The sequence below is a fragment of the Micrasema longulum genome, unplaced genomic scaffold (assembly GCF_059751315.1).
Source record: "Micrasema longulum isolate JH-2025_06_02 unplaced genomic scaffold, ASM5975131v1 h1tg000487l, whole genome shotgun sequence".
NCBI lineage: Eukaryota > Metazoa > Arthropoda > Insecta > Trichoptera > Brachycentridae > Micrasema > Micrasema longulum.
The window spans coordinates 1,002,993-1,022,740 of record NW_028277684.1 but is presented as its reverse complement, the minus strand read 5'-3'; the positions used below and the strand labels follow the sequence as shown (position 1 = coordinate 1,022,740).

The 19,748-nt window shown below is 33.0% G+C and overlaps 1 protein-coding gene across 5 annotated transcripts in view; it reads left to right on the top strand.

Moving 5' to 3' along the window:
* The window catches only part of LOC148281181 (GATA-binding factor C-like), a 167,203-nt gene extending 152,789 nt beyond the window's left edge, over positions 1-14,414 (top strand). For 3 of the 5 annotated variants that reach the window (XM_088227070.1, XM_088227067.1, XM_088227066.1), the window contains exons 5-7: positions 10,011-10,263; positions 11,432-11,592; positions 13,525-14,414. In XM_088227070.1, the coding sequence (XP_088083196.1) occupies positions 10,011-10,263; positions 11,432-11,592; positions 13,525-13,551 (441 nt within the window). In that variant the 3' untranslated portion in view covers positions 13,552-14,414. Of the gene's footprint in view, positions 1-10,010; positions 10,264-11,419; positions 11,593-13,524 lie in introns of all 5 variants that reach the window. The other 2 variants (XM_088227068.1, XM_088227069.1) reach the window with 1 other exon arrangement.
* Positions 14,415-19,748: the final 5,334 nt, after the last annotated feature.

Genomic DNA, 19,748 nt, shown 5'->3' with positions numbered 1-19,748 from the left:
TAATTTTAAAAAATATATACATGACACATCAATGTGGTAAAAAGCAAACTCAAACATTGGGAAAATCATCGAGGAATTTCCTACTCAAATCCCTCCCACTAAGGAAAATCAAGTCCTTAACTTCTCTTGAAAATATTTTTTGTCTTTGAGAGAGCTTAATACGCTTTTCAAAATATTAAACACTTTCTATGAACACCCAGGCTTGAGAAAAATCACATTTTAATTTTTGTGTTCTCACCGGGAATCGAACCCGGAACCTTCCGTGCGTGAGTCAAGCGTCTTGACCACTACACCACGGAGGCCGCCAGTTTAAGTTGTATCGCCATTTTTAAGGAATTTAAGTCAAAATGGCTTTCATATGCATTGTCAACATTTAAGTTAGAGTCGGGTTGTGGTCCCGTGGCTAGGCGTTGCGGACCCACGGATCAGAGGTCCGAGGTTCGAGCCCCACTCTACCCCAACTCGATTTCCATTTTCTAATAGTGAGTTATTTACAACTCGTTGAAAATAGCCACCAAAATTGAAATATTCGGGCAAATTATAAGAGCGCTAATAATTATTTTTTTACTAAAAAAAAAAGTTCATCCAATTTCCATTTAATGGTTTTATGTTTTACGGAGAGAAACTTTTATTAATGTTGATGTTATTTTATTTTATTTGCGTACTTTTTTTACTCGCCATAATGTATTTTATAGAATAAAATAAATTAAATTCTATGTCCATGAGATATTTTAATGATTAAGCCTCGTTCAAGGTCCGCGAAGACGCTAAATAATTATCACGGAGTCGGTTAAAAAGATTCAAGATAACTGAAACTAACTCATTTTTCTATAATCAGGTAGATATTTTAAAGTTGGAAATTTTGAATAGCACGTCTGGAAAATGAGCCGCGGGGCTGAAACTTGAGGGGCGCAGAACTTTCCACAATTACGCGTTTCAACGCCACCCAGACCCCTTATTTACTATCCTATGTATTTTGGTTAATGCGGATACAAGTGAAAAAGTTTTCTCGTAAAATATGAATTCAGGAAAAAGATGTCGTCCTTGCCGGTCTTGAAAACTTAGCAGGATATTCTTATCTCCTTCCTTTGAATTATTGTCTTACCAACGTAGATTTATGAAACCGTTACGTAGACTTACAAACATTACATTTAATATTTCTAAGGGATTCGTATTCCTCTGAGGTTTTTTTTTTATTTTGTGATATTCAAATCAATTCCGGTATTAATTTACCGTTGAATACCGATTTTATAAATAATTGAACTTATCAGCCATACGAAAATGATTTAAAAAAATTATGTGCATACGCGTTAAACATTGTATTTAGTCTATTAATAAATTGCTACTAAAGTCTCCGACTCAGACCACGCTCGACAAACATAAGTTTTGATTTGCTTGACCACAAAGTTAATGCTTTGAACATAAATAAACATGGTAGTATTTTATTTTAACACAAATTATAGAATAAGAAAAAAAACTGTTTTATTGTTATCAGTATTCCCAGTTAGTACTCCTTTAAAAAATATTTCTTATAATTATTTGGTGACAAATCTGAGTCTTCAGCTTTTTAATTCCTCGAAAAAAATAATTAAATTAGCATACTAAAATAACAATCTAGTAATAGTATTTTCGATAAAAAATATCATGACAAAGAATGTGTATTTTTCCAATTCTGTTTAATGTACGTACCTTCGAATTTTCATGTTTAATATCCCAACCTTAAAGTATATATACTCTAAGATCCCAACTATCTACCTCCACTGATTTAAAGAAAAATGTGAAAGATAAAGCAGCCGAATTAGCGAGTTAAGTCAGTTTGCTTAAACCAAGATCGTGTTATTATGGAATCTGTACGTTAATATGCACAATGACACCGCACTGTTCTCTGATGCAACATTATGCACCCGTCCCCGAGTGCACGTCACACCACTCTCACCGAAATGTGCTTGCATTTGCGAGAGATGAATATTGATTCGCGCTCGGACAAGAAGAAGACAGACGGTCTGCAGACTTTGTGCGTCACCTGCGCACTATCGGAAGCTTTGGGAAGGTTATTGATCCATAACTGGCAAATTTAAACATGACATCGGCAATCACAAGACGTAAACAATCGTATCGGACGTATCGCACAAAACATCCGCAAAACAAAAAAAAATATTGGTAGCTATCACAGTTTCGTGTTTATTCTGAAATTGTAGTTTTTATGGCGTTTAATTTGACAAAACCAAGATTATTTATTTTGCCTATGTTTACACATATACAAATGGTGAATGCTATACAGCGTGAAAAGTGGCGATATAAACCAGTCAACGAGCCATAAGCTCCGTAAACACCTAGACTTCCACAATCCCTTCTAAAAAATATTTTCTCTCTCTGTTGCAATAAATTATGAACGATGAAAAAAACAAAAAAGTTCATATATGTACCAACTAAAAAATTGACATTAAAACCTCTGTAGTTCAAAAAAACAATTTGGATAAAGCTGCGACAGATCTATCAAAGTCGATGGACACGAAAAAAAAACTTCCAGATAAAAATAATTAAAGCAATTCTTTTTCAAAACGCCTTTTTACACTCTTCCGAGTAATGCGTATTTTGTTGTAGCATTTCAATTTACGTTGACGATATTATTCAGTAGATTCCAAGTATTTGCTTTTCTCGGAGTTAAAAACTGGCTGGAATCTTGGCGAGTATCTCTCGTGTACGTGAATATATTGAAACATGAAAAATAGTCACGAGACGCGTCCAGGAAAATACGTTCAAATCATTTTGTACACATACCTCTATGAACATTGTGGAAGTTGATTGATTTATTGTGTATTTATTCAATCACGCGCGTCATTCTTTCAGTAATTTTAACATTAAAAATAAATGCATAAAAACTAATATCGATTCCTTTCTGACGCCGACAGTGTTCCAGGAAATGGAAAACAATTGATTTAGTCACCATTCCGGGGTTCGTAACCTGTCCGTGGCTGGATGTACTGGGGAATTATAATACACTTTACCTTTGTGTGTACCGAGTACCGATATTCATTACTAAACTTACTGGGTCGTCGTACGTGGCGCCACTTTTATTACTGAAGACTTCATTTACAATACCTTAGCTGTCTGAATCTAAAAAATAGAACCAAGGAATAATTTAGGTTTTTTTCTTATAAAAGAAGGGAAAAAAATCGCTACCCATAATACCTATCCTCATTTTTTTTCTGCCATGCTAATTATTCTGATCGTAATTTGTATTTTACGTTAGTACAATTTACAATATGTATTTTATTTTAAGGGAACCTCGTATAGTTGCTTTTTGTTATTTTTATCTTATTATAAATCTACAATCTTGAATTTACTTAAATTATTTTTATGGAAAGATATTTTATTCTCTTTCTCGAACTTGTTTTTTATTGAGAGTTTGTAAGTAGTTGTTTTATTGAATAATACCCGAAGACCGATTGACTTTTTCCGCGCTCTTTAGTTTTTTTAAAAGTAGAATTGTTCGTTTTTTTTAAATTGTAACATTTATTAAAAGAAACAAGGAATTTAAGCATCGTGTAAATGCACAATTTTAAAGATAATTTAGGTAATTAAATGAGTTTTATGAGAAAACGTATTTTCTATAATTCTATCTTGCAAAATTTTTTACACCAGCAATTTTCTTTTTTATTGCGCATGTCGTTTCCGCTGTAAACATCGCTTATATTTTCCATCGAGCAAAATAATAAAAATATTACAAACCCGTCTTCGCAGATAATATAAGAATACTTATTTTACGAACCAAACCATAGGAAAAAGACTTTCTAATTTTCCACTGGCTGAATAACATTTGAAAAATGCATTTTTCTTATCGTAAATTTTTAAGGCACTACATTACGGTAATTTAATGTTTTTTTTTTATTACTAGATCAAAATAAATGAAGTATAGAGTACCTCCTGCTAGCGCATAATGTATGAGCGTGTCATTAATTGATTAATTACAACCTTAATTGCAATCAGTCGTTGAATATTCTATGTAAATTTGTCTATAGATGGATTTCTGATTATTGACGGAGGACTTATTGCTTCCTTTTTGAATTTATAAATTCATATTGTGGGTGTTTTGAATTCCTAATAGAAAAAGTTAAACCTTGAAGTGAATAAGAAATTTAAACAAGCCCGCATTCATTTCATTTTGTGTTGTATTGTTCCCCTAATTTGCTTCGCAATATATTTTTCTCATAATCACAAATAATACCGTTTACTCTTCTTTAATAAGAGTTATCACACCATCAACGGAAATTCTAACGAACACATTACCCAAATTCTCTGTAAATATCGCCGAGTTTAAAAAATGTTATATTCAATTGTACGGTTGGTGATTTCGAGATAGTAATGTCAGCACCAATTACTCCGATTAGCACACTAAAATCAAAAGACGTGTCACATTTTGGTGAATCTTTAAAGAGAAACTAGTCAGCGAACCTAATGCCGCTATTCATATAATATGTTAATGTAATATTTGTATCATTTTAGTTCTAAGATTTACGAGCGCGGAAGTCTTCAGCATTAGCATTATTTTATACATTTCAGAAACGTTTTCATCAAATATGTAAATAGTTTTTTTTCGTCAGTTCCGTAGCCGTTGGAGTGTATGAACAATGAGTGCGAACCTAATACAAGCGGTAGGAATATAATAGTTAACCTACAGGTTGATGAATTTTCATACTCGAAAGAACACCGTTTGTTGATATTCGGTAGACATAATCATATCGACGTCAGACGGATTCTCCTGCCACTGCGTTCTGTTATTCCGTTCGGATGCGCTAACACAAAATACCGAGTCGGCTGCCTAAAGAAATATTGAAACAAAATATTAATCTAGCTGTAACCGATAGGCATTCCACGGCAGAAGCAACAACAAACAGGAAATTAAATCTCTGGTAGGAAGTGAAGTCGGTTTAAGTTGGATTCTGTTCAACTGTAGAAGTATTTCTCTGTCGCAGGAAAACTTTACTCCATGCCAGATTGCATCTTCGCTGAAAACTCACTTCAACTGTTTAGGATTCTCTGCAAGCTGCAAGTCCTCGCTTGGCGCAAAATTGCTTCTTTAATAAATTACAAAGACAGTGGTTTAAACTCCGTTTCTGACTGACAAACTCGGGAAAAAAACGTAATCTCCCGAGATCAGATATACAGCATTAAGTGCACGTGTAATTATTTATTCTCAATAATTAACGTACAGTCAGTGCGCTTTCGTTATGCGCACGAGATTTCCGCGACTAATCGTCATCGGAACGTATATTCGCATTATTTCCCGCGTGTGATGCGAAGCTGAATGACTTGTAGGTTGTGGGTGTAAGAATGCACAGAGCGCATCTAGGTTGCGGCTGTTATAATGTCATCAGTGGTTGCGGAAAGTGCATTGTCCTTTTTATGTGCAGTTTTATCGTTAATCGGCCGCGGCTGTGCCCACTGCACATCAAACTGGCCGCCATGCGCCACCGACACTCGGACAGTCCATCGCCTGTCGCATCGTCACAATATGCAACTGCGACGATCCATTCCTCGATCGGTATGCGAATGCAATATCTACACTGTTATGTTTTATGTCGATCCGGGGAATATATTGATTACATCCTGCCAGGCAGTGCGAATTATCATACGCGTAAAAAAATATGCAAATTATCGAGTATGTCATAAATGCGTGATTTGTTTACTCGCTATTCAGAAAAGAAAATCGCTTTATTCTGGACAAGGCGAGAGGTTGGCCAACGAGTGGAATTAAAAATGCATCCCGTTAACTTGAGCAGTGTTAACTACTGTTAATGCTGAGCATATCGCGAGGACACGGGTATTTAATTACGGCAACACTTTCGGCACCTTTGAGTACATCTGATTGGGATCCTGTTGGCAATATCATTAAACAACGAAACATGGAGTTTGCTGCGCAGAATTGAAAAAAGCTATATCTACATAATGGTGAAATGAACATCGACACAGATACCTACGATCAAGTATGTCACAAGAGAGTTAAATTAATGTGTGGAAATTTATTCACCGTGATAAATTAAGGCCCATATTTTGAATGCAATGTAAATAAGTAGATATTTTCAGGTGTGACTTGATATAATAATTACTTCCTATTCGCAAAGTTCTTATCTGATTATTATTTTAAGCAAATTTCGAAGGCAACATGACTTAGATTTTTTTAAGCGTGCGAGCACCCTATTTTCTCTATGGTAAAAATGTTCTCCGAAATGGCGCTAATTAATTCAAGACATTATATAGATTGTAATGAATTATTATTCCCACTGTTTGCCGTCTGCAAGTTGTGTGAGGCCGCTCGCTTCGTCTGATGCATCTTAAATACATTCACACCATTATACGAGCACATACACATACATACTGACAGACGAATACAATATAACAACTTACACTTGGATTTTTTAAAGAGAATAATCAAATAAATTATTTCATTAGAAACAATAGAAATTTAACTAGTACTCCTATGATTACAAATATGTACGCTTGAGATTTGATTTTCATTAAAAAATGAAATAAACCCCCAAATAAATATGCAAATTTAATATTGATTCCACCATCAACGTATCTTATATTTTTACGCAAGTGAGGTATAAACAATAATATTTGGTACCTTCACTCCATTTTGAAAATAATTGCTTCTTCATTCTGTTGTAATCTATTGTAACTGTTAATTTACAAATCGTCATTTTGTTAGAACACCTCAGTGGTATCTTAAAACTTGTATTGTACTAGCTGAAACAACTTTAAGATACATATTTATTAAAAATAATTTAATAACATATTTATTACAGGTTTCGCTTTTTACATATATAAAGAAATATAATATTTAATACATTGCCATTGAATTCGATGTATTCACTATAAATTAAAAATAAAAAAGTACAGTAATACCTATATAATAAAAAAAATATTTCCGATAGTAAGTTGAAAAAAAAAGAAACACCTACAAAACAAGAAGGAAAGTGACAATGAGTGGTAAAGGATGAATGAAGGAATATTTTATAAAACTTATTTATTTAACTGTACAATGCAGCACTACTGCCAATTACAATGTACATAAATTATATAATTAGGTAACTACAAAATCATGATAAAAAAAGCACAATAGATTATCAAGGTCCATAAAAACAATAGCAAACAAAAACGAATAAGTCACTAATAATTATGAAACGTAGTTAGAGAGGAAGAGTCTAAAACTGGAAATCCCAGTATGGAAAATATCCAACGCTCTCGGTAGGCTGTTCAACAGACCAATAATTCTCACAGGCATCATCAACGATCAATTTGTCCTGCATTCTGGAAGAACTAATGGTTTGTGTTGCCTCGGTACATATAATTTAATTTAAGGTGTGTAAAGAAGGTCAAAAGTAGAAAAAGAGTTTTTCTACGTATTACGTATTAATCGGAACCTTGTTAGTATTTTTTTATTTGAATAATTGTTTTTAAAATTGTAAACATGATAAGTTTTCTTTTTGGAAAAAGCGATTTTCTTCAGTCTAATTTTTAAGACTACTCGATTCACGGAAATCACTCCCTCAAAGCAAATGATTTCTTTTAATTATTTACTCGGCATCCCTCACATGACGCTGACGCCTTGTGACCTAAAATTAAAAATATTTTCGCCTTCGGTTAGTGAGCGGTGTCGCGAAATGCCGACAAGAGATTCCCGACAGAGCTGTTGCTGCAGTTTTCCATTAAAAAGTTGCATTCTACGATACACATATACGACATATGCACCGTATACCGTCAAATACCAGACACATGCACTTATTCAATAAAGATGATCTAACAGCTGTCTGAGATGAGTAGTCAACCTTTTAAATGGCAAAATACTCGTATCTAGGAGAATAAAAAACAATTGTAATTTAAAGCGGCTTCTGTGGTGTAGTGGTTAGGATGCTCGACTCACGTACGGAAGGTTCCGGGTTCGGTTCCCGGTGAGAACACAAAACAATAAATCTGATTTATTCAATCCTGGGGGTGCTGCGCTGTAATTGAGCCTCTTGGCCGGCTGAGGTGCAAAAAAAAACATTTCAATAATCAATGGACGAAAGAAGTCAAGAAATATTAACGTTCAAACATGTGCAAAGTGATAACTTAAAACATCAGGTTATAAACCTAGGGTTTCATATTTCTTTATTAATGTTGTTCTCTATATCTGTCAAACGACATAATTTAATAAAAAATCTTCAAAATATTGCCATTTGATGTGACAACTTTTAGTTGAGAAATAACGACTTTAAAAATCGGTACCTACAAAACATAAAACAATAACTACTACGGCGTAACTATTTGACCATATTAATTTATTACTGATATTTCAATTCTCGGGTTTCCATATTATGGCATTAAAACTAATTCATCTCCGAGATATCTACGTATGTTTATGATTTTACCAATTACATTTAATACATTCAATAAATTGGTATATTCGCGTATGTTGTATGTTGTGCGTATTTAAATTTAAAAATGTTGCCAACATCTGCCAAAGTTACGAAATTGTCCAAGAATTTATTTGCAGCTGGGAGCTTCGAAACAGCTAATCGCCCCTCACTTTCTTGGAAATGTTTGAACGTGTATCATTGTACGTATCCTAAATTAAAGTTGTTGTAGATTAACAATTATTTAGTTAATACAGCGCGTGACTTCTAATTTAGATATCCCGGTATATTTGATAAAAAATATCAGGTGTAGATTCTTTTATTTGGTTTACTAAATTCTTCTTCATTGACTTATTACCTTTCTGTGTAGTGTAGCCAGTGAAGTTTTCAGTTTATTTACACCTTATATAATATAAAACATCTAGGATTTCACCTAGTTTATATATTTTTTTCAAATTAAAGTTTACAACATAATATTTGAGAAATGAGAACTGGGAACCATGGTGGATAGTATAGAGGCCGATACGCATTCACATAAAAATATTCTTATGAATCACTCCGGTAAACAAAAAGTTTATCTAAATCAGAAATAAATCATGAAACATTAGTAAGAGGAAGTAGGCTAACAAGCAGGCGTGAATTAAGTTCTTTATACGATGCACAAAAACACGTTTTTTGTAGATATATGTATTAACAATACCTAAAGAGACGCAGCGTCCTTCCGGCTGTAATGTAAATTTTTAAAACTAAGTTTGCATTCGACAGAAAATAATTATTTACTCGGTTCACTTCAAACAAATTTATATGAAAATAAATAGTGTTTAAGTAAATGACAGAACACATATCCGAATTGATTAATTTATTTATTGGTTTTAAAACGTTGTTCATATTATTAGCTTTAGTATTAACCCTCTCAGTACCAGCGTCATTACTCAGATACACGAATAAAAATAATCATATCACGTTATTTTCGTAACCAACTTGCCCCATTTCTTACATGCATGTAAAGATATATTCTTTACGAAACAATATAATTTTAATGTTGATAGCCCACGCTTGTTCTCAAATTTGTATTTTAGTTTATAATTTTTAAAAATATCACAACACTTAATCTTATTTTTTTATTTTTGTATTTACGTATGCATAATAAAAAAAAATTGTATCAATATTATAAGATAAAATGTTTTTACATAAATAAATAGTAGTATATGCCTTTTGTACTCTGTCCCTTTATTTTACATCCCCTGATCCCCCCTGTAATTTCTGAAGTAAATGTTTTTTTTGTAAACTATGTAACATTAAAAATTGTAAAATTAATAGAATTTATAAACACAAAAAAATAAAATTACTCTGGTACTGAGAGGGTTAAGGAAAACAAATTGAAGTTAGCGTGCTTGTAAGACTTAATTGTGCTTATACCTAATATATATTTTTTTGCGTTTTCATCCATGTTTATATATGTCTGTGTTCACGTTTTACACAATATGTAGAAATTACAATTTGTTTTTTAAAATACAGCATATTTTGATACTTAACTAAATGCCAGTAGTTTCGCCCTCAGTATAATTTGTTTGTCTATTTCGCGGCCTTAACTGATTTTTTTTTCTGCAGGTAAACAGACCACTCACGATGAAGAAGGAGGGGATTCAGACTAGGAACCGAAAGTTGAGTAGTAAGAGTAAGAAGAAGAAAGGCGGCGGCTGCTTGTCTCTGGGCGGCATGGGAGGCATGGGCGGGATGGGCGGCATGGGAGGCATGGGCGGCGTTGGAGGCATGGGCGTGATGGGAGACATCATCAAGCCTCTGCAGGATTCCAAAGGCGGTTTCGGAGCCTCGCCCTTCGGCAGCGCGATGGGAGACTTCGGTATGTCACATTCTAAATCTTTAAAAATATTGAAGTTCTAAACAGATTGATACATCGAGATGAATCCAGTTCTTAGATTTAAAGATTAAAACCGTAGTTAGTTTTTAGAGAAGAAACTGAATTTTGTAGCCATTATTATCATCATACCCTTGTCCACGCCTATTAGTGCATAGGATACTGCAATGGTACATTAAGGCTGTGTGTGTCGACAGCCATTTTTGTTGCATGAAAATGAGGTTATCAGCCTTACGACTCAGGTGCAATTCGAGTAATATGAAATATTGCATTGTAAAATCACCCTTTTATTCAATATTTCATGTCCACTATCCTAAATCAAACCCGGGACCTCAAGTGCGGTAGGCGAATGTCCCAACCACCTCACTACGAGGTGGACTTATTTCCGTCCGATTTAATTATTCAGGATTTTTACCTGAGAGTAGCCGTCAAGTCGAAAGTAATCCGCTCGGACACCGAAAAAATTAATTTAGTAAAATTGTTCGAATTGCGTGGTTATCAAAGTCCCCCAGGACTCTATAATACCTGCGGGCGAATATAGGTTACCTATGCCAAATCTAGTATTACGTCTAGTATGTCGGTAGGCCTACGCCTCGGGGCCCAATAGTCAAGGGCGTTTGCCTACCATGCGAGAGGTCACGCGTTCAATTTCCTAAACAGTTGACATGAAATATTATTATTAAATATTATTTATTTAAAGATGTGTTTTTACACTATTAATATTTCATAGTCCCTGAACCAGAACTGTAATAGTTTTTTTTTTAAATCAACTTTTCAGTTCTTATGATTTACCGGAATATTTCAATTTCAGTGACGAGTTGTAAATAACTCATTATTAGAAAATGGGAATCAAATTGTGGTAGAGCGGGGTACGAGCCTCAGACCTTTGATCTGTGAGTCTACGACACCACCCATGGTACCACAAGACGATTCAAGATTAATCATTTTACTTTAATGTAACAAAAAATGAACGAGATACGGTAATACAGTGCCCTGTGCACCATTAGGTGCGGAAAGGGAAACGAAGATGTAGAAGGAAGTTCGTAGGCACCTTAAATTAGTTTTCACTGTAAGCTTAGAAATAATTTTGTCTTTCGATGCTGTTGAAATTCGTTCACCAAAATCATGATTAATGTTAAAGTATACTTTCCAGGTCAGCACGGCGCGCACCTCGGCGTGCACCCTGCGCACGCGCATATGTCCGCGCACTGGTACGGGGCGGGCCCCGCGCACCAACCCTTCGCCGCCCCGCCGCCAGCGCCACCCTCCGCCTACCACCACCACATGACCGGCCTCACCTCGCTCAACTCAATGGTAAGAAACTAAAAACTGAAATTAGTAAGGCCAACAATAGTTTATGCCATATATGGAATGTGCGTTCCAGGATGCATATTCGTAAACACCCGACGCGTAATCCATTCGGAATGCTTTGGTTTCACTCGGATATACGTCTCCCGTTCGGGATGTTTCGGAATCACTCGGGCGCTCGTTGTTCATTAGCACTGTTCAATTTCGTAGCGCCACGAAATTGCCCCTGAGTAGCGCCTGCTAACGTTTCAACATAAATATTCTCCTTTTCATTCCTTTTCATTTTCATCTCTGCCACGCCAAAAAGGTTTTTTAAAATAATTTGGTTCATTTCAGTTCTGCTCACGTCTGCTCTCTACGAAACCACTTCGGGTGGATTCCGAAACACGCCAAACGAATAATGCGTCGGGTATTTACAAATATGATTTCAGGATATTCGTCACATATTTAAGTTAATACAAAATCCGTATATTTGTACGTGTGTATTTCTGTCATAACGGTATGGATGAAAAAGTAAATAATAAAACTGAAATAAATGCTAAACAAAGCTCAGTGATTTTTCGTCTTCGAATTGACGCCGCATAACTATTTTGAAAATTAAACATAAAACATTTTAAAACATCAAAAAAATGATGTCATCCTACATTTCACTTTTGGAAGACTGCAGAAAAATCCTTCGGCAAGCGGTGTTGTAACGCCGTGTTACATTAAGAAAAATACGACATATTTTGAAATGCAGGTATTAAAAAACGACAGTTTTACATAATACTTGTATGTTTATATCCTGTTTAACGATACATTTTTCATAATTTATAAAAATAATTATGTAATTTAGGCATGTTTTAGCAAAATAAAACATAATTATTTTTCTTAATGGAGAGATATACTCGTATCAAATCATCAAGAGATTTCTTTATTATTTATACACATGTACAATTTATATACATACATATTATAAGGGCGGGCATATTGCTTTAAGGCAATTTGTTCCTACCTACCCAAACCGTTCAGTTTGAGAAAATTACAAGTACATGCACATATTCTAGAATCTTATAATTTTATAGAAAATTAACTTTAAAATTACACCATACTATGAAGAGGGGAAGGAACAACTCAAACATTTAGATAGTGACATTTTAATCTTAATTTAAATGTAAAAAAAGAACGGGCGGGACGGGCGTCTTTAACATAAATGGGTTAATCATTCCACAATCGAGCAGCAACTACTGTAAAATAGGAGGCAAGAAAATTAGAGCGGTAAAAGAGTATTAAAAGGGTTCTCTCGTTACCAGAACGAAAAGACAGGCCATGTTGTGAATAGAGGTTGGAAGAGCTTTCTCAGAGATAAATAGGCGAAGTGGGTTTATTCAAAATACTGTGAAGAAGTGATAGAATGCGAATGTTTTTTGTATGCCTATTTATTAGTTGTCTGTAATTGTTTCATAATAAAGTATATATATTTTCAAAAAGTCTTGTGTTCTATTATAGCCACGTATAGTTTAATATATTATCGACGGCCTCCGTGGTGTAGTGGTCAAGACGCTTGATTCACGTACGGAAGGTTCCGGGTTCGATTCCCGGTGAGAACACAAAAAATTTAAAAATGTGATTTTTCTCAAGCCTGGGTGCTTTGTGATGTAATTCACCTCTGTAATCAGGCCTCCTGAACTGTTGTGGTGCAAAAAAAAAATGTTTAAAAAAAATGTAAAATGTAAAATATCGTTGCATAGGAAATTACTGAGAGAAGCAACCTGCGCTTACAGAATTGAATTCTAGATTTATTCAGAAGTCGACCACCTTGAAATAAGCTTAAGGTGTTTGACCAGTACTCTTATTCTTCAAGATTGGTAGGATAAATGAAAATTAAAGCCAATATTGTACCTAGTCCATGTAATAAAGAACAACGGTAATGCTAATAAAATATTTTCTCTTTTCCAGTCGGGCTGGAGATCGGAATACACGTGATGAGCTGATATTCCAGACTGCGATGGCAACTCGGATGGTGTAAATAGTACGGACTACAACCGACTCCGTTATTCCTGTGACCCGCTGTATTTGCTCTACGGTATCAACTCTTCATCTTAATACTAATCTGTACAGTCTCAGTCGACATGTTTCGCTTATTAATTTGTAATCACTCGGAATGGAAGAAAGTACAAATACTGATAGGTAAACTACTACTCTGTAAATATTCTGCGGATCCACTTATTTATTTTAATTCTCGAAACTTTATCTTCTTCAATCGACTCTTGAACGATTTCAGTGTTTCATTTATATAACGGAAAACAAATGGTATTGAATTTAAGACTGGCAACCCAGCTTTTTGTAAATATTGAATTGATTTTATATTATAGATGTTTTGTCAAAAGTGTATTTGAAAAATTATGGCCATATAAATTAAGAAAACTAAGTGATCAATTTTATTATTATCCAAAAGTTTGTGTAAGTACTGTGTAAATTTTCATAAAACGATGTGTAATATTCAAGTTGTAAAAAGTCTCTTTAGGACGTAAGTTAAGTTGGTGTGAAATTATTATTGTATAGTCAAAATATAGGTGGTGCCGTCTCAAATCTTCTAACACGACTTGGATTTATACTCAACTCAGTTTCGACAAGCTTTTGCCAGAATTTCAGTTATTCAACCATAAAACCTGTAATTAAGAACTCCGCAGAGAAGTTCCTGATTCTATGTTCGGATTATATTTCTCGCACCTTGTTTGAAATTCCTTCCGTCAAATTAAAATTAAATTATCCGTCAACTAGTAAAATTATCCGTCAACTGATCTCATTTGAAGTAGTGGTGTAATATTATTTATTATATACTAATTTATAAAACCGCAAGAAACTGTTGTGGATTTGTGATGGGATAACCTAAACATTATAATATGAATCCACGTGAAACATTGTAACATTGTATCATATTTAGGTAAAATAAATCACCGTTTGCGCACCTTTTGTGAGTTTTTTTAAGTTTGTATCGCTACAAGATATCATTAAATCACTAAGTATTTAAATCTGTAGGTATAAGAAGTTTAGTTTATTGTTTAAATGGTCGTAACATCTTGCTAAACCGGTTGTTGCGACCGAACTATATAAAACGTGCAATTGGATTGTTTTAGTTTATATTATCTAATTACTTTAAGGTCTAACCGCACTACAGTGTCGCTGCGCTTCAGCGATGCTGCGCGTCAAAATTTAATATAAAGTGCCGCGCATGCAGCGCAGCTGTAGTGCAATATGTGTCATCCAATACAGAAAAAAAATTGTTTTGCCGCGATGCGCCGCGCAGTGCCACTGTTGTGCGGTTGACCTTTAAGCTTATTGCTAGCGCAGGAGTCCGTCGCACTTAATTCAAATTATATTTTTGAAAAAAATATATATTAAATTGTGTTTATGCAAAACATAATATTTACATGTAAGTCCACAATAATCCGAGTATGGCAAACATTTCATGGCAAATTAAAGTCATTTTATTTGTTGGCAGACGCGTTGAAAAACTTTTTACAGTTAATTTTTACCATTAAGTACATTATTATAACTGTGAATAAGTTTTAAAATACCTGTAATTAAAAATAAATATATGCAGAGAAATAAATATTGGAATATAAGCTTTTTTCCCAAAATGATGTTTTAAATGGGCCTACATTTTCTAGTAATTTTAGAAGTGCATATAAATGCATAATTTAATAAACCTTCATTATCGTGTTACTAGCCATTAAAAATATTTGTTTGAATTAAGTGCGTGAAAGTCACCAGTATTAGTATCAAATAATTATATTTATTCCCCGAACTCCTAGAGATTTTAAATTATATCAAATCCGATCAAATTATTTACCAAAAAAATAGTACTGACCTACATAAGTTTATCAAATTATTCATATTTAAAAGACTTAATGCAACAGGGTTATTGTATTATTTATAATTTGTAAATACTGTTTATTTTAAAACAATAACTTTTTATACTTTTTGCTGGCGTAATTTTACCAGTAGCACAAATACAGTAAATCAAAATTAAACTAAGTAAATTAAAGTCGAATCGATTATTAAGTAATTGCAATTCCTTTTTTTATTTGCTTGATAATCCAGCGAATTGATTCCATCAAACTCCTTTTCCAGTTTATTAAAACAAAATAAATATACTACCTATGCTTAATAGAACAATCGTACTATCTCGAGCTAAATTGATTTAGGTAGCAACATATTAGTAGAGAAATTCCATTTTTTTAGTTTTATATTTTTCAATGAGTTCCTTTATCTATGTATTGCTTTATTCGCTATAATTTTTATTTATGTAAAGTCAGAAATCATTAAGAAAAGAAGATAAATATATATCATCCAAAACAAATTTCATCCAGCTAATGCGGCGTTTTTAATTATTATTACATACCTGCAGAAAATTTGCATTTTTTAATCTTATTCATAAATTCGTTCTTTAAATACATTTTAAATCATCAATTCGAAACTTAAAAGCAATACGCAAAATCGTTGCTTTTCAAATATTATTTATTTTTGTATGTATAAAATATTTATGCTAGGATTGTAAACAATTTATGAAGCATTGAAGGAAATGAATAAAAATGTATAAATATAATACGACTATATATTAATTAATGAAGTAAAAATGTCTCGGAGCACTGTTTTTAATGTATTATTTTAACCAATTTTTTTATCATTTGTATAATAAATTCATATTTATTTTTGAAATCATAAATACCTACGATAGCGTACTTGCATATTTTAATTTTGTCATATATTGTAAATATTATAAATATTTTCAGAAGCAGTGCTCTAACGATAGTAGTAATATTTGCCCATTGTGTGATTGTAGTTATAATTAAAAATTAAATCGTTAATAAATTCCATGTTAGTGTTATGTATTGTGAACATTGACGATATATCATTGTGAAAAATACGAACCAATAAAATGATCCGTTGAAAATGTTTCAGACGGAAGATGATAGCAATGCATACAAAATGATAATGATAATAAAATAATTAAATTAAATGACTGTGTTTTTTTAAAACAATTTCCCAACATAAAAATTTGCACCTAATACATTTTTTTAAATATATATATATTTGGACCCATGTATTTAGTAGCCTTACGTGTCATGTACAAGACTTAGGTACTCGGAAAAAATCGTTTTTGTTTGTCTTGGAAATGGAATGTTCGATCACTGATTTTGGTTTATAACCTATATGAGTCCAATCACCATTGTTGCAAAGTTCAAAAACAATGGCGCGTGATAACTACTTTTAACTACAGTGTGGATATCTGTTAAGGATATTCCATCTTTCCTGCATTCTGCTTCAAGATTATGGCGTTGCAAACTGAAAAATGGGCACTGAAATAACAGATGTTCGATACTCTGTGAAGAAATATCATCGCATGGACAAAAGTCATCATTCCTTAATTTAAACCTATTTAGATAACTTCTCATAGCTCCGTGTCCGGTAAAAATTTGGGTCGTTTCGAAAGTACTTTGGTGATGATGACGGAAGTTTGCTGCATCAGCCAGCGTTGGGAAAAACATTTTTCAAAACACCTAATACATTACACCCGTTTTATCTTTAAAACATGCTACGAGATAATTATCAATAACATTGTTAATATTTCAATTTGTCGCAAAAGAGAGGGAAAACATTTTTGAGAAGGAAATATAGGAATCTAGGTATTTACAGGGCTTATGACCTGTCATTGGTTGGTTTAAGTGGCCACTTTACACACGGTGTAACATTTACCATTCAACATGAACAACTCCCTAGGGAGAAAATCCAGCCAGTCTGCAAGCATTTGGACAAACTCAAAATATTGCTGAACATTGTTAATATTTTATGTTCAAATATTTGAAGAATAATATTGAATTCAACACTTGGTGGGTTTAATCAAGATAAGTGGTATCTCAAAAAGGAGAAAGCATGAAAAGTGAATGTTATATACCTAGTATACAATAATTACATAATTATTCAATGAATTCATTGTCAAATACAATATACTTCTCTATTATATACTATATAAAAAAGTTTTTGTGGAGGATCTCTTGTGTATCTACGGTAAGTATAAATGTACCCCGTTTGTACCTATACATATTTTTTTAATGCGTATTCACGGTCACATCTTTTATTAAATTATAATCATATCAATTATTTTTTTATTAATCAATAAAGTAAAGCTGAACCGTTTACAAAACGATGTCAATATTACAGAAATGGCGGAAGACTGACTATAGATGCAAGTAGATAAAAGTTTCGAAAGAACTACCAAGCAATCAAAGAGTAACGTCAGTAGATCCATGTAAGTATAGTTATAGCAGAAAGTAAAAAGCATACACAATCTTTAAGTCTATACTTGATTAAGGAAGAGATTGAAAAAATAAATTTATCTTACGAACGAAAGTTTCAGGTTTGATTCCAGAAGGGGCGATTACAAATGCTATTTTCATCGGTATGTATCAAGATGGTATACTGAACTTTTTCACTATCTCTTACTACCTCGGTATTACGAAATCAGTTCTACCGACATGTCGATACGCGTTTCAAAGAATATATGGCTATCCATTGAAAATAGCGATATTTTTGTTATTTAAGTATTGCCAATACACATTACGGTACATGTGTATTATATCATTCCAGACGTCAAATGATCTGACGCCTGCGCAGTAATAACCTCGCGTTTTCAAATCAATTTACATCGCGCTCAATGTCAAATAAAAATACACTTATTTCTCTTCCGTATTTTAAATGATAAAAAGTAGCCATCTTAAAACGAATTCAAATTTTTAAAAATCCCAACTAAAGCAATAAGTGCGGCTGCCTTCGATAGCTATCGACGTACTTACCTCAAAAGGCGAAGATGTGAAATTTTTTTAACTGTCCGATTTTATCTTTAACTATTCCATCATATATGGCATCCGTACTTTCTGATGTTACGCAGCAAAAAAAATTAAAGCAGTCCAAACACAAGGTTTGAATCATGTTTTTGCAAAGTCCCTTTTGCCTGTCATTTGGAATAAAAATATTACATACATATCCACAAATAATATTAAGAACATTAACAAATAATGTTCGCAGAGACGCAAACGATGACGCAGAATTTTTATAAAAATTTATGACAAAGATATTCATCAATTATTGAAGTAACCTTAAAAAAACTACCGACTCCGAACAGGATGCGCGCCCTATTAGTAAATGTTGTGTTTTTATTACTTTTCATTTAAGCTAGATTTTGTTTTTGATAATTGAGTTTATTAGTAGTCTTGTTTATCTAATTATTTTTTTTATCATACAATTTAGCAATGATAAGAAATGGGGTTGAAAGTGGGATATATATAGTATTGAGTAGAGTATTTACTCTACAAAATCCAGCTAAAATAAAAAAGTAATAAAACCACAACATATATTGATTGAGCGGGCATTCTGTTTTCAGATTCGGTAGTTTTTTTTTAAGGTTACTTCAATCATTTAAGCAATTTTTTTATTTATTTTTATGTGTTCATCTTTAATTACAAACTTTTTTTTTATTTGTCTTATTTTTGTGATCCGTTGTTATCGTATATTATTAGATATCTTATAAAATTTATCAATGATGATAGAATTTAAAATTATTTTTTAAATAAATGTTTGCGTTATAATATTTTACCCAAATATTTCAATTTTAGGGGGAAATTTTCAACGAGCTGAAAATAACTTACTATTAGAACATGGATATCAAGTTAGGGTAGAGGGGGGGTTATAACCTCGGAACTCTGATCCGCGACACTAGCCCCTGGACCACAACCCGATTTTAATTTTATTGATTTAATTTGTTTGTTAGGGAAGTCAAAAGCAATACAATATAATACACAAAGCATTATAATGTTTATTTTTATTTTATTAACATAAACGGCAAATCTGCCTTTTACAAAAATTTATAATGCAAACATATTTGGCTCAATATATATTTTTTAAAAAATATATAATTTCCGTTCACCCAAGATTTATAAAAAAAAATTAACGTAAAAATTATATTGGTTTGTTCTATAGGAACTACACTAAATATATCAGATACGTGGGAATAACTATTGCCGAGATCGTGAAGTCTGTTTAATACGGCATTACAAGTATACACTGTCCGTGAATCGTTGCTACAAAATGGTGGCACCTATCTAGTCATTCTTCGATGT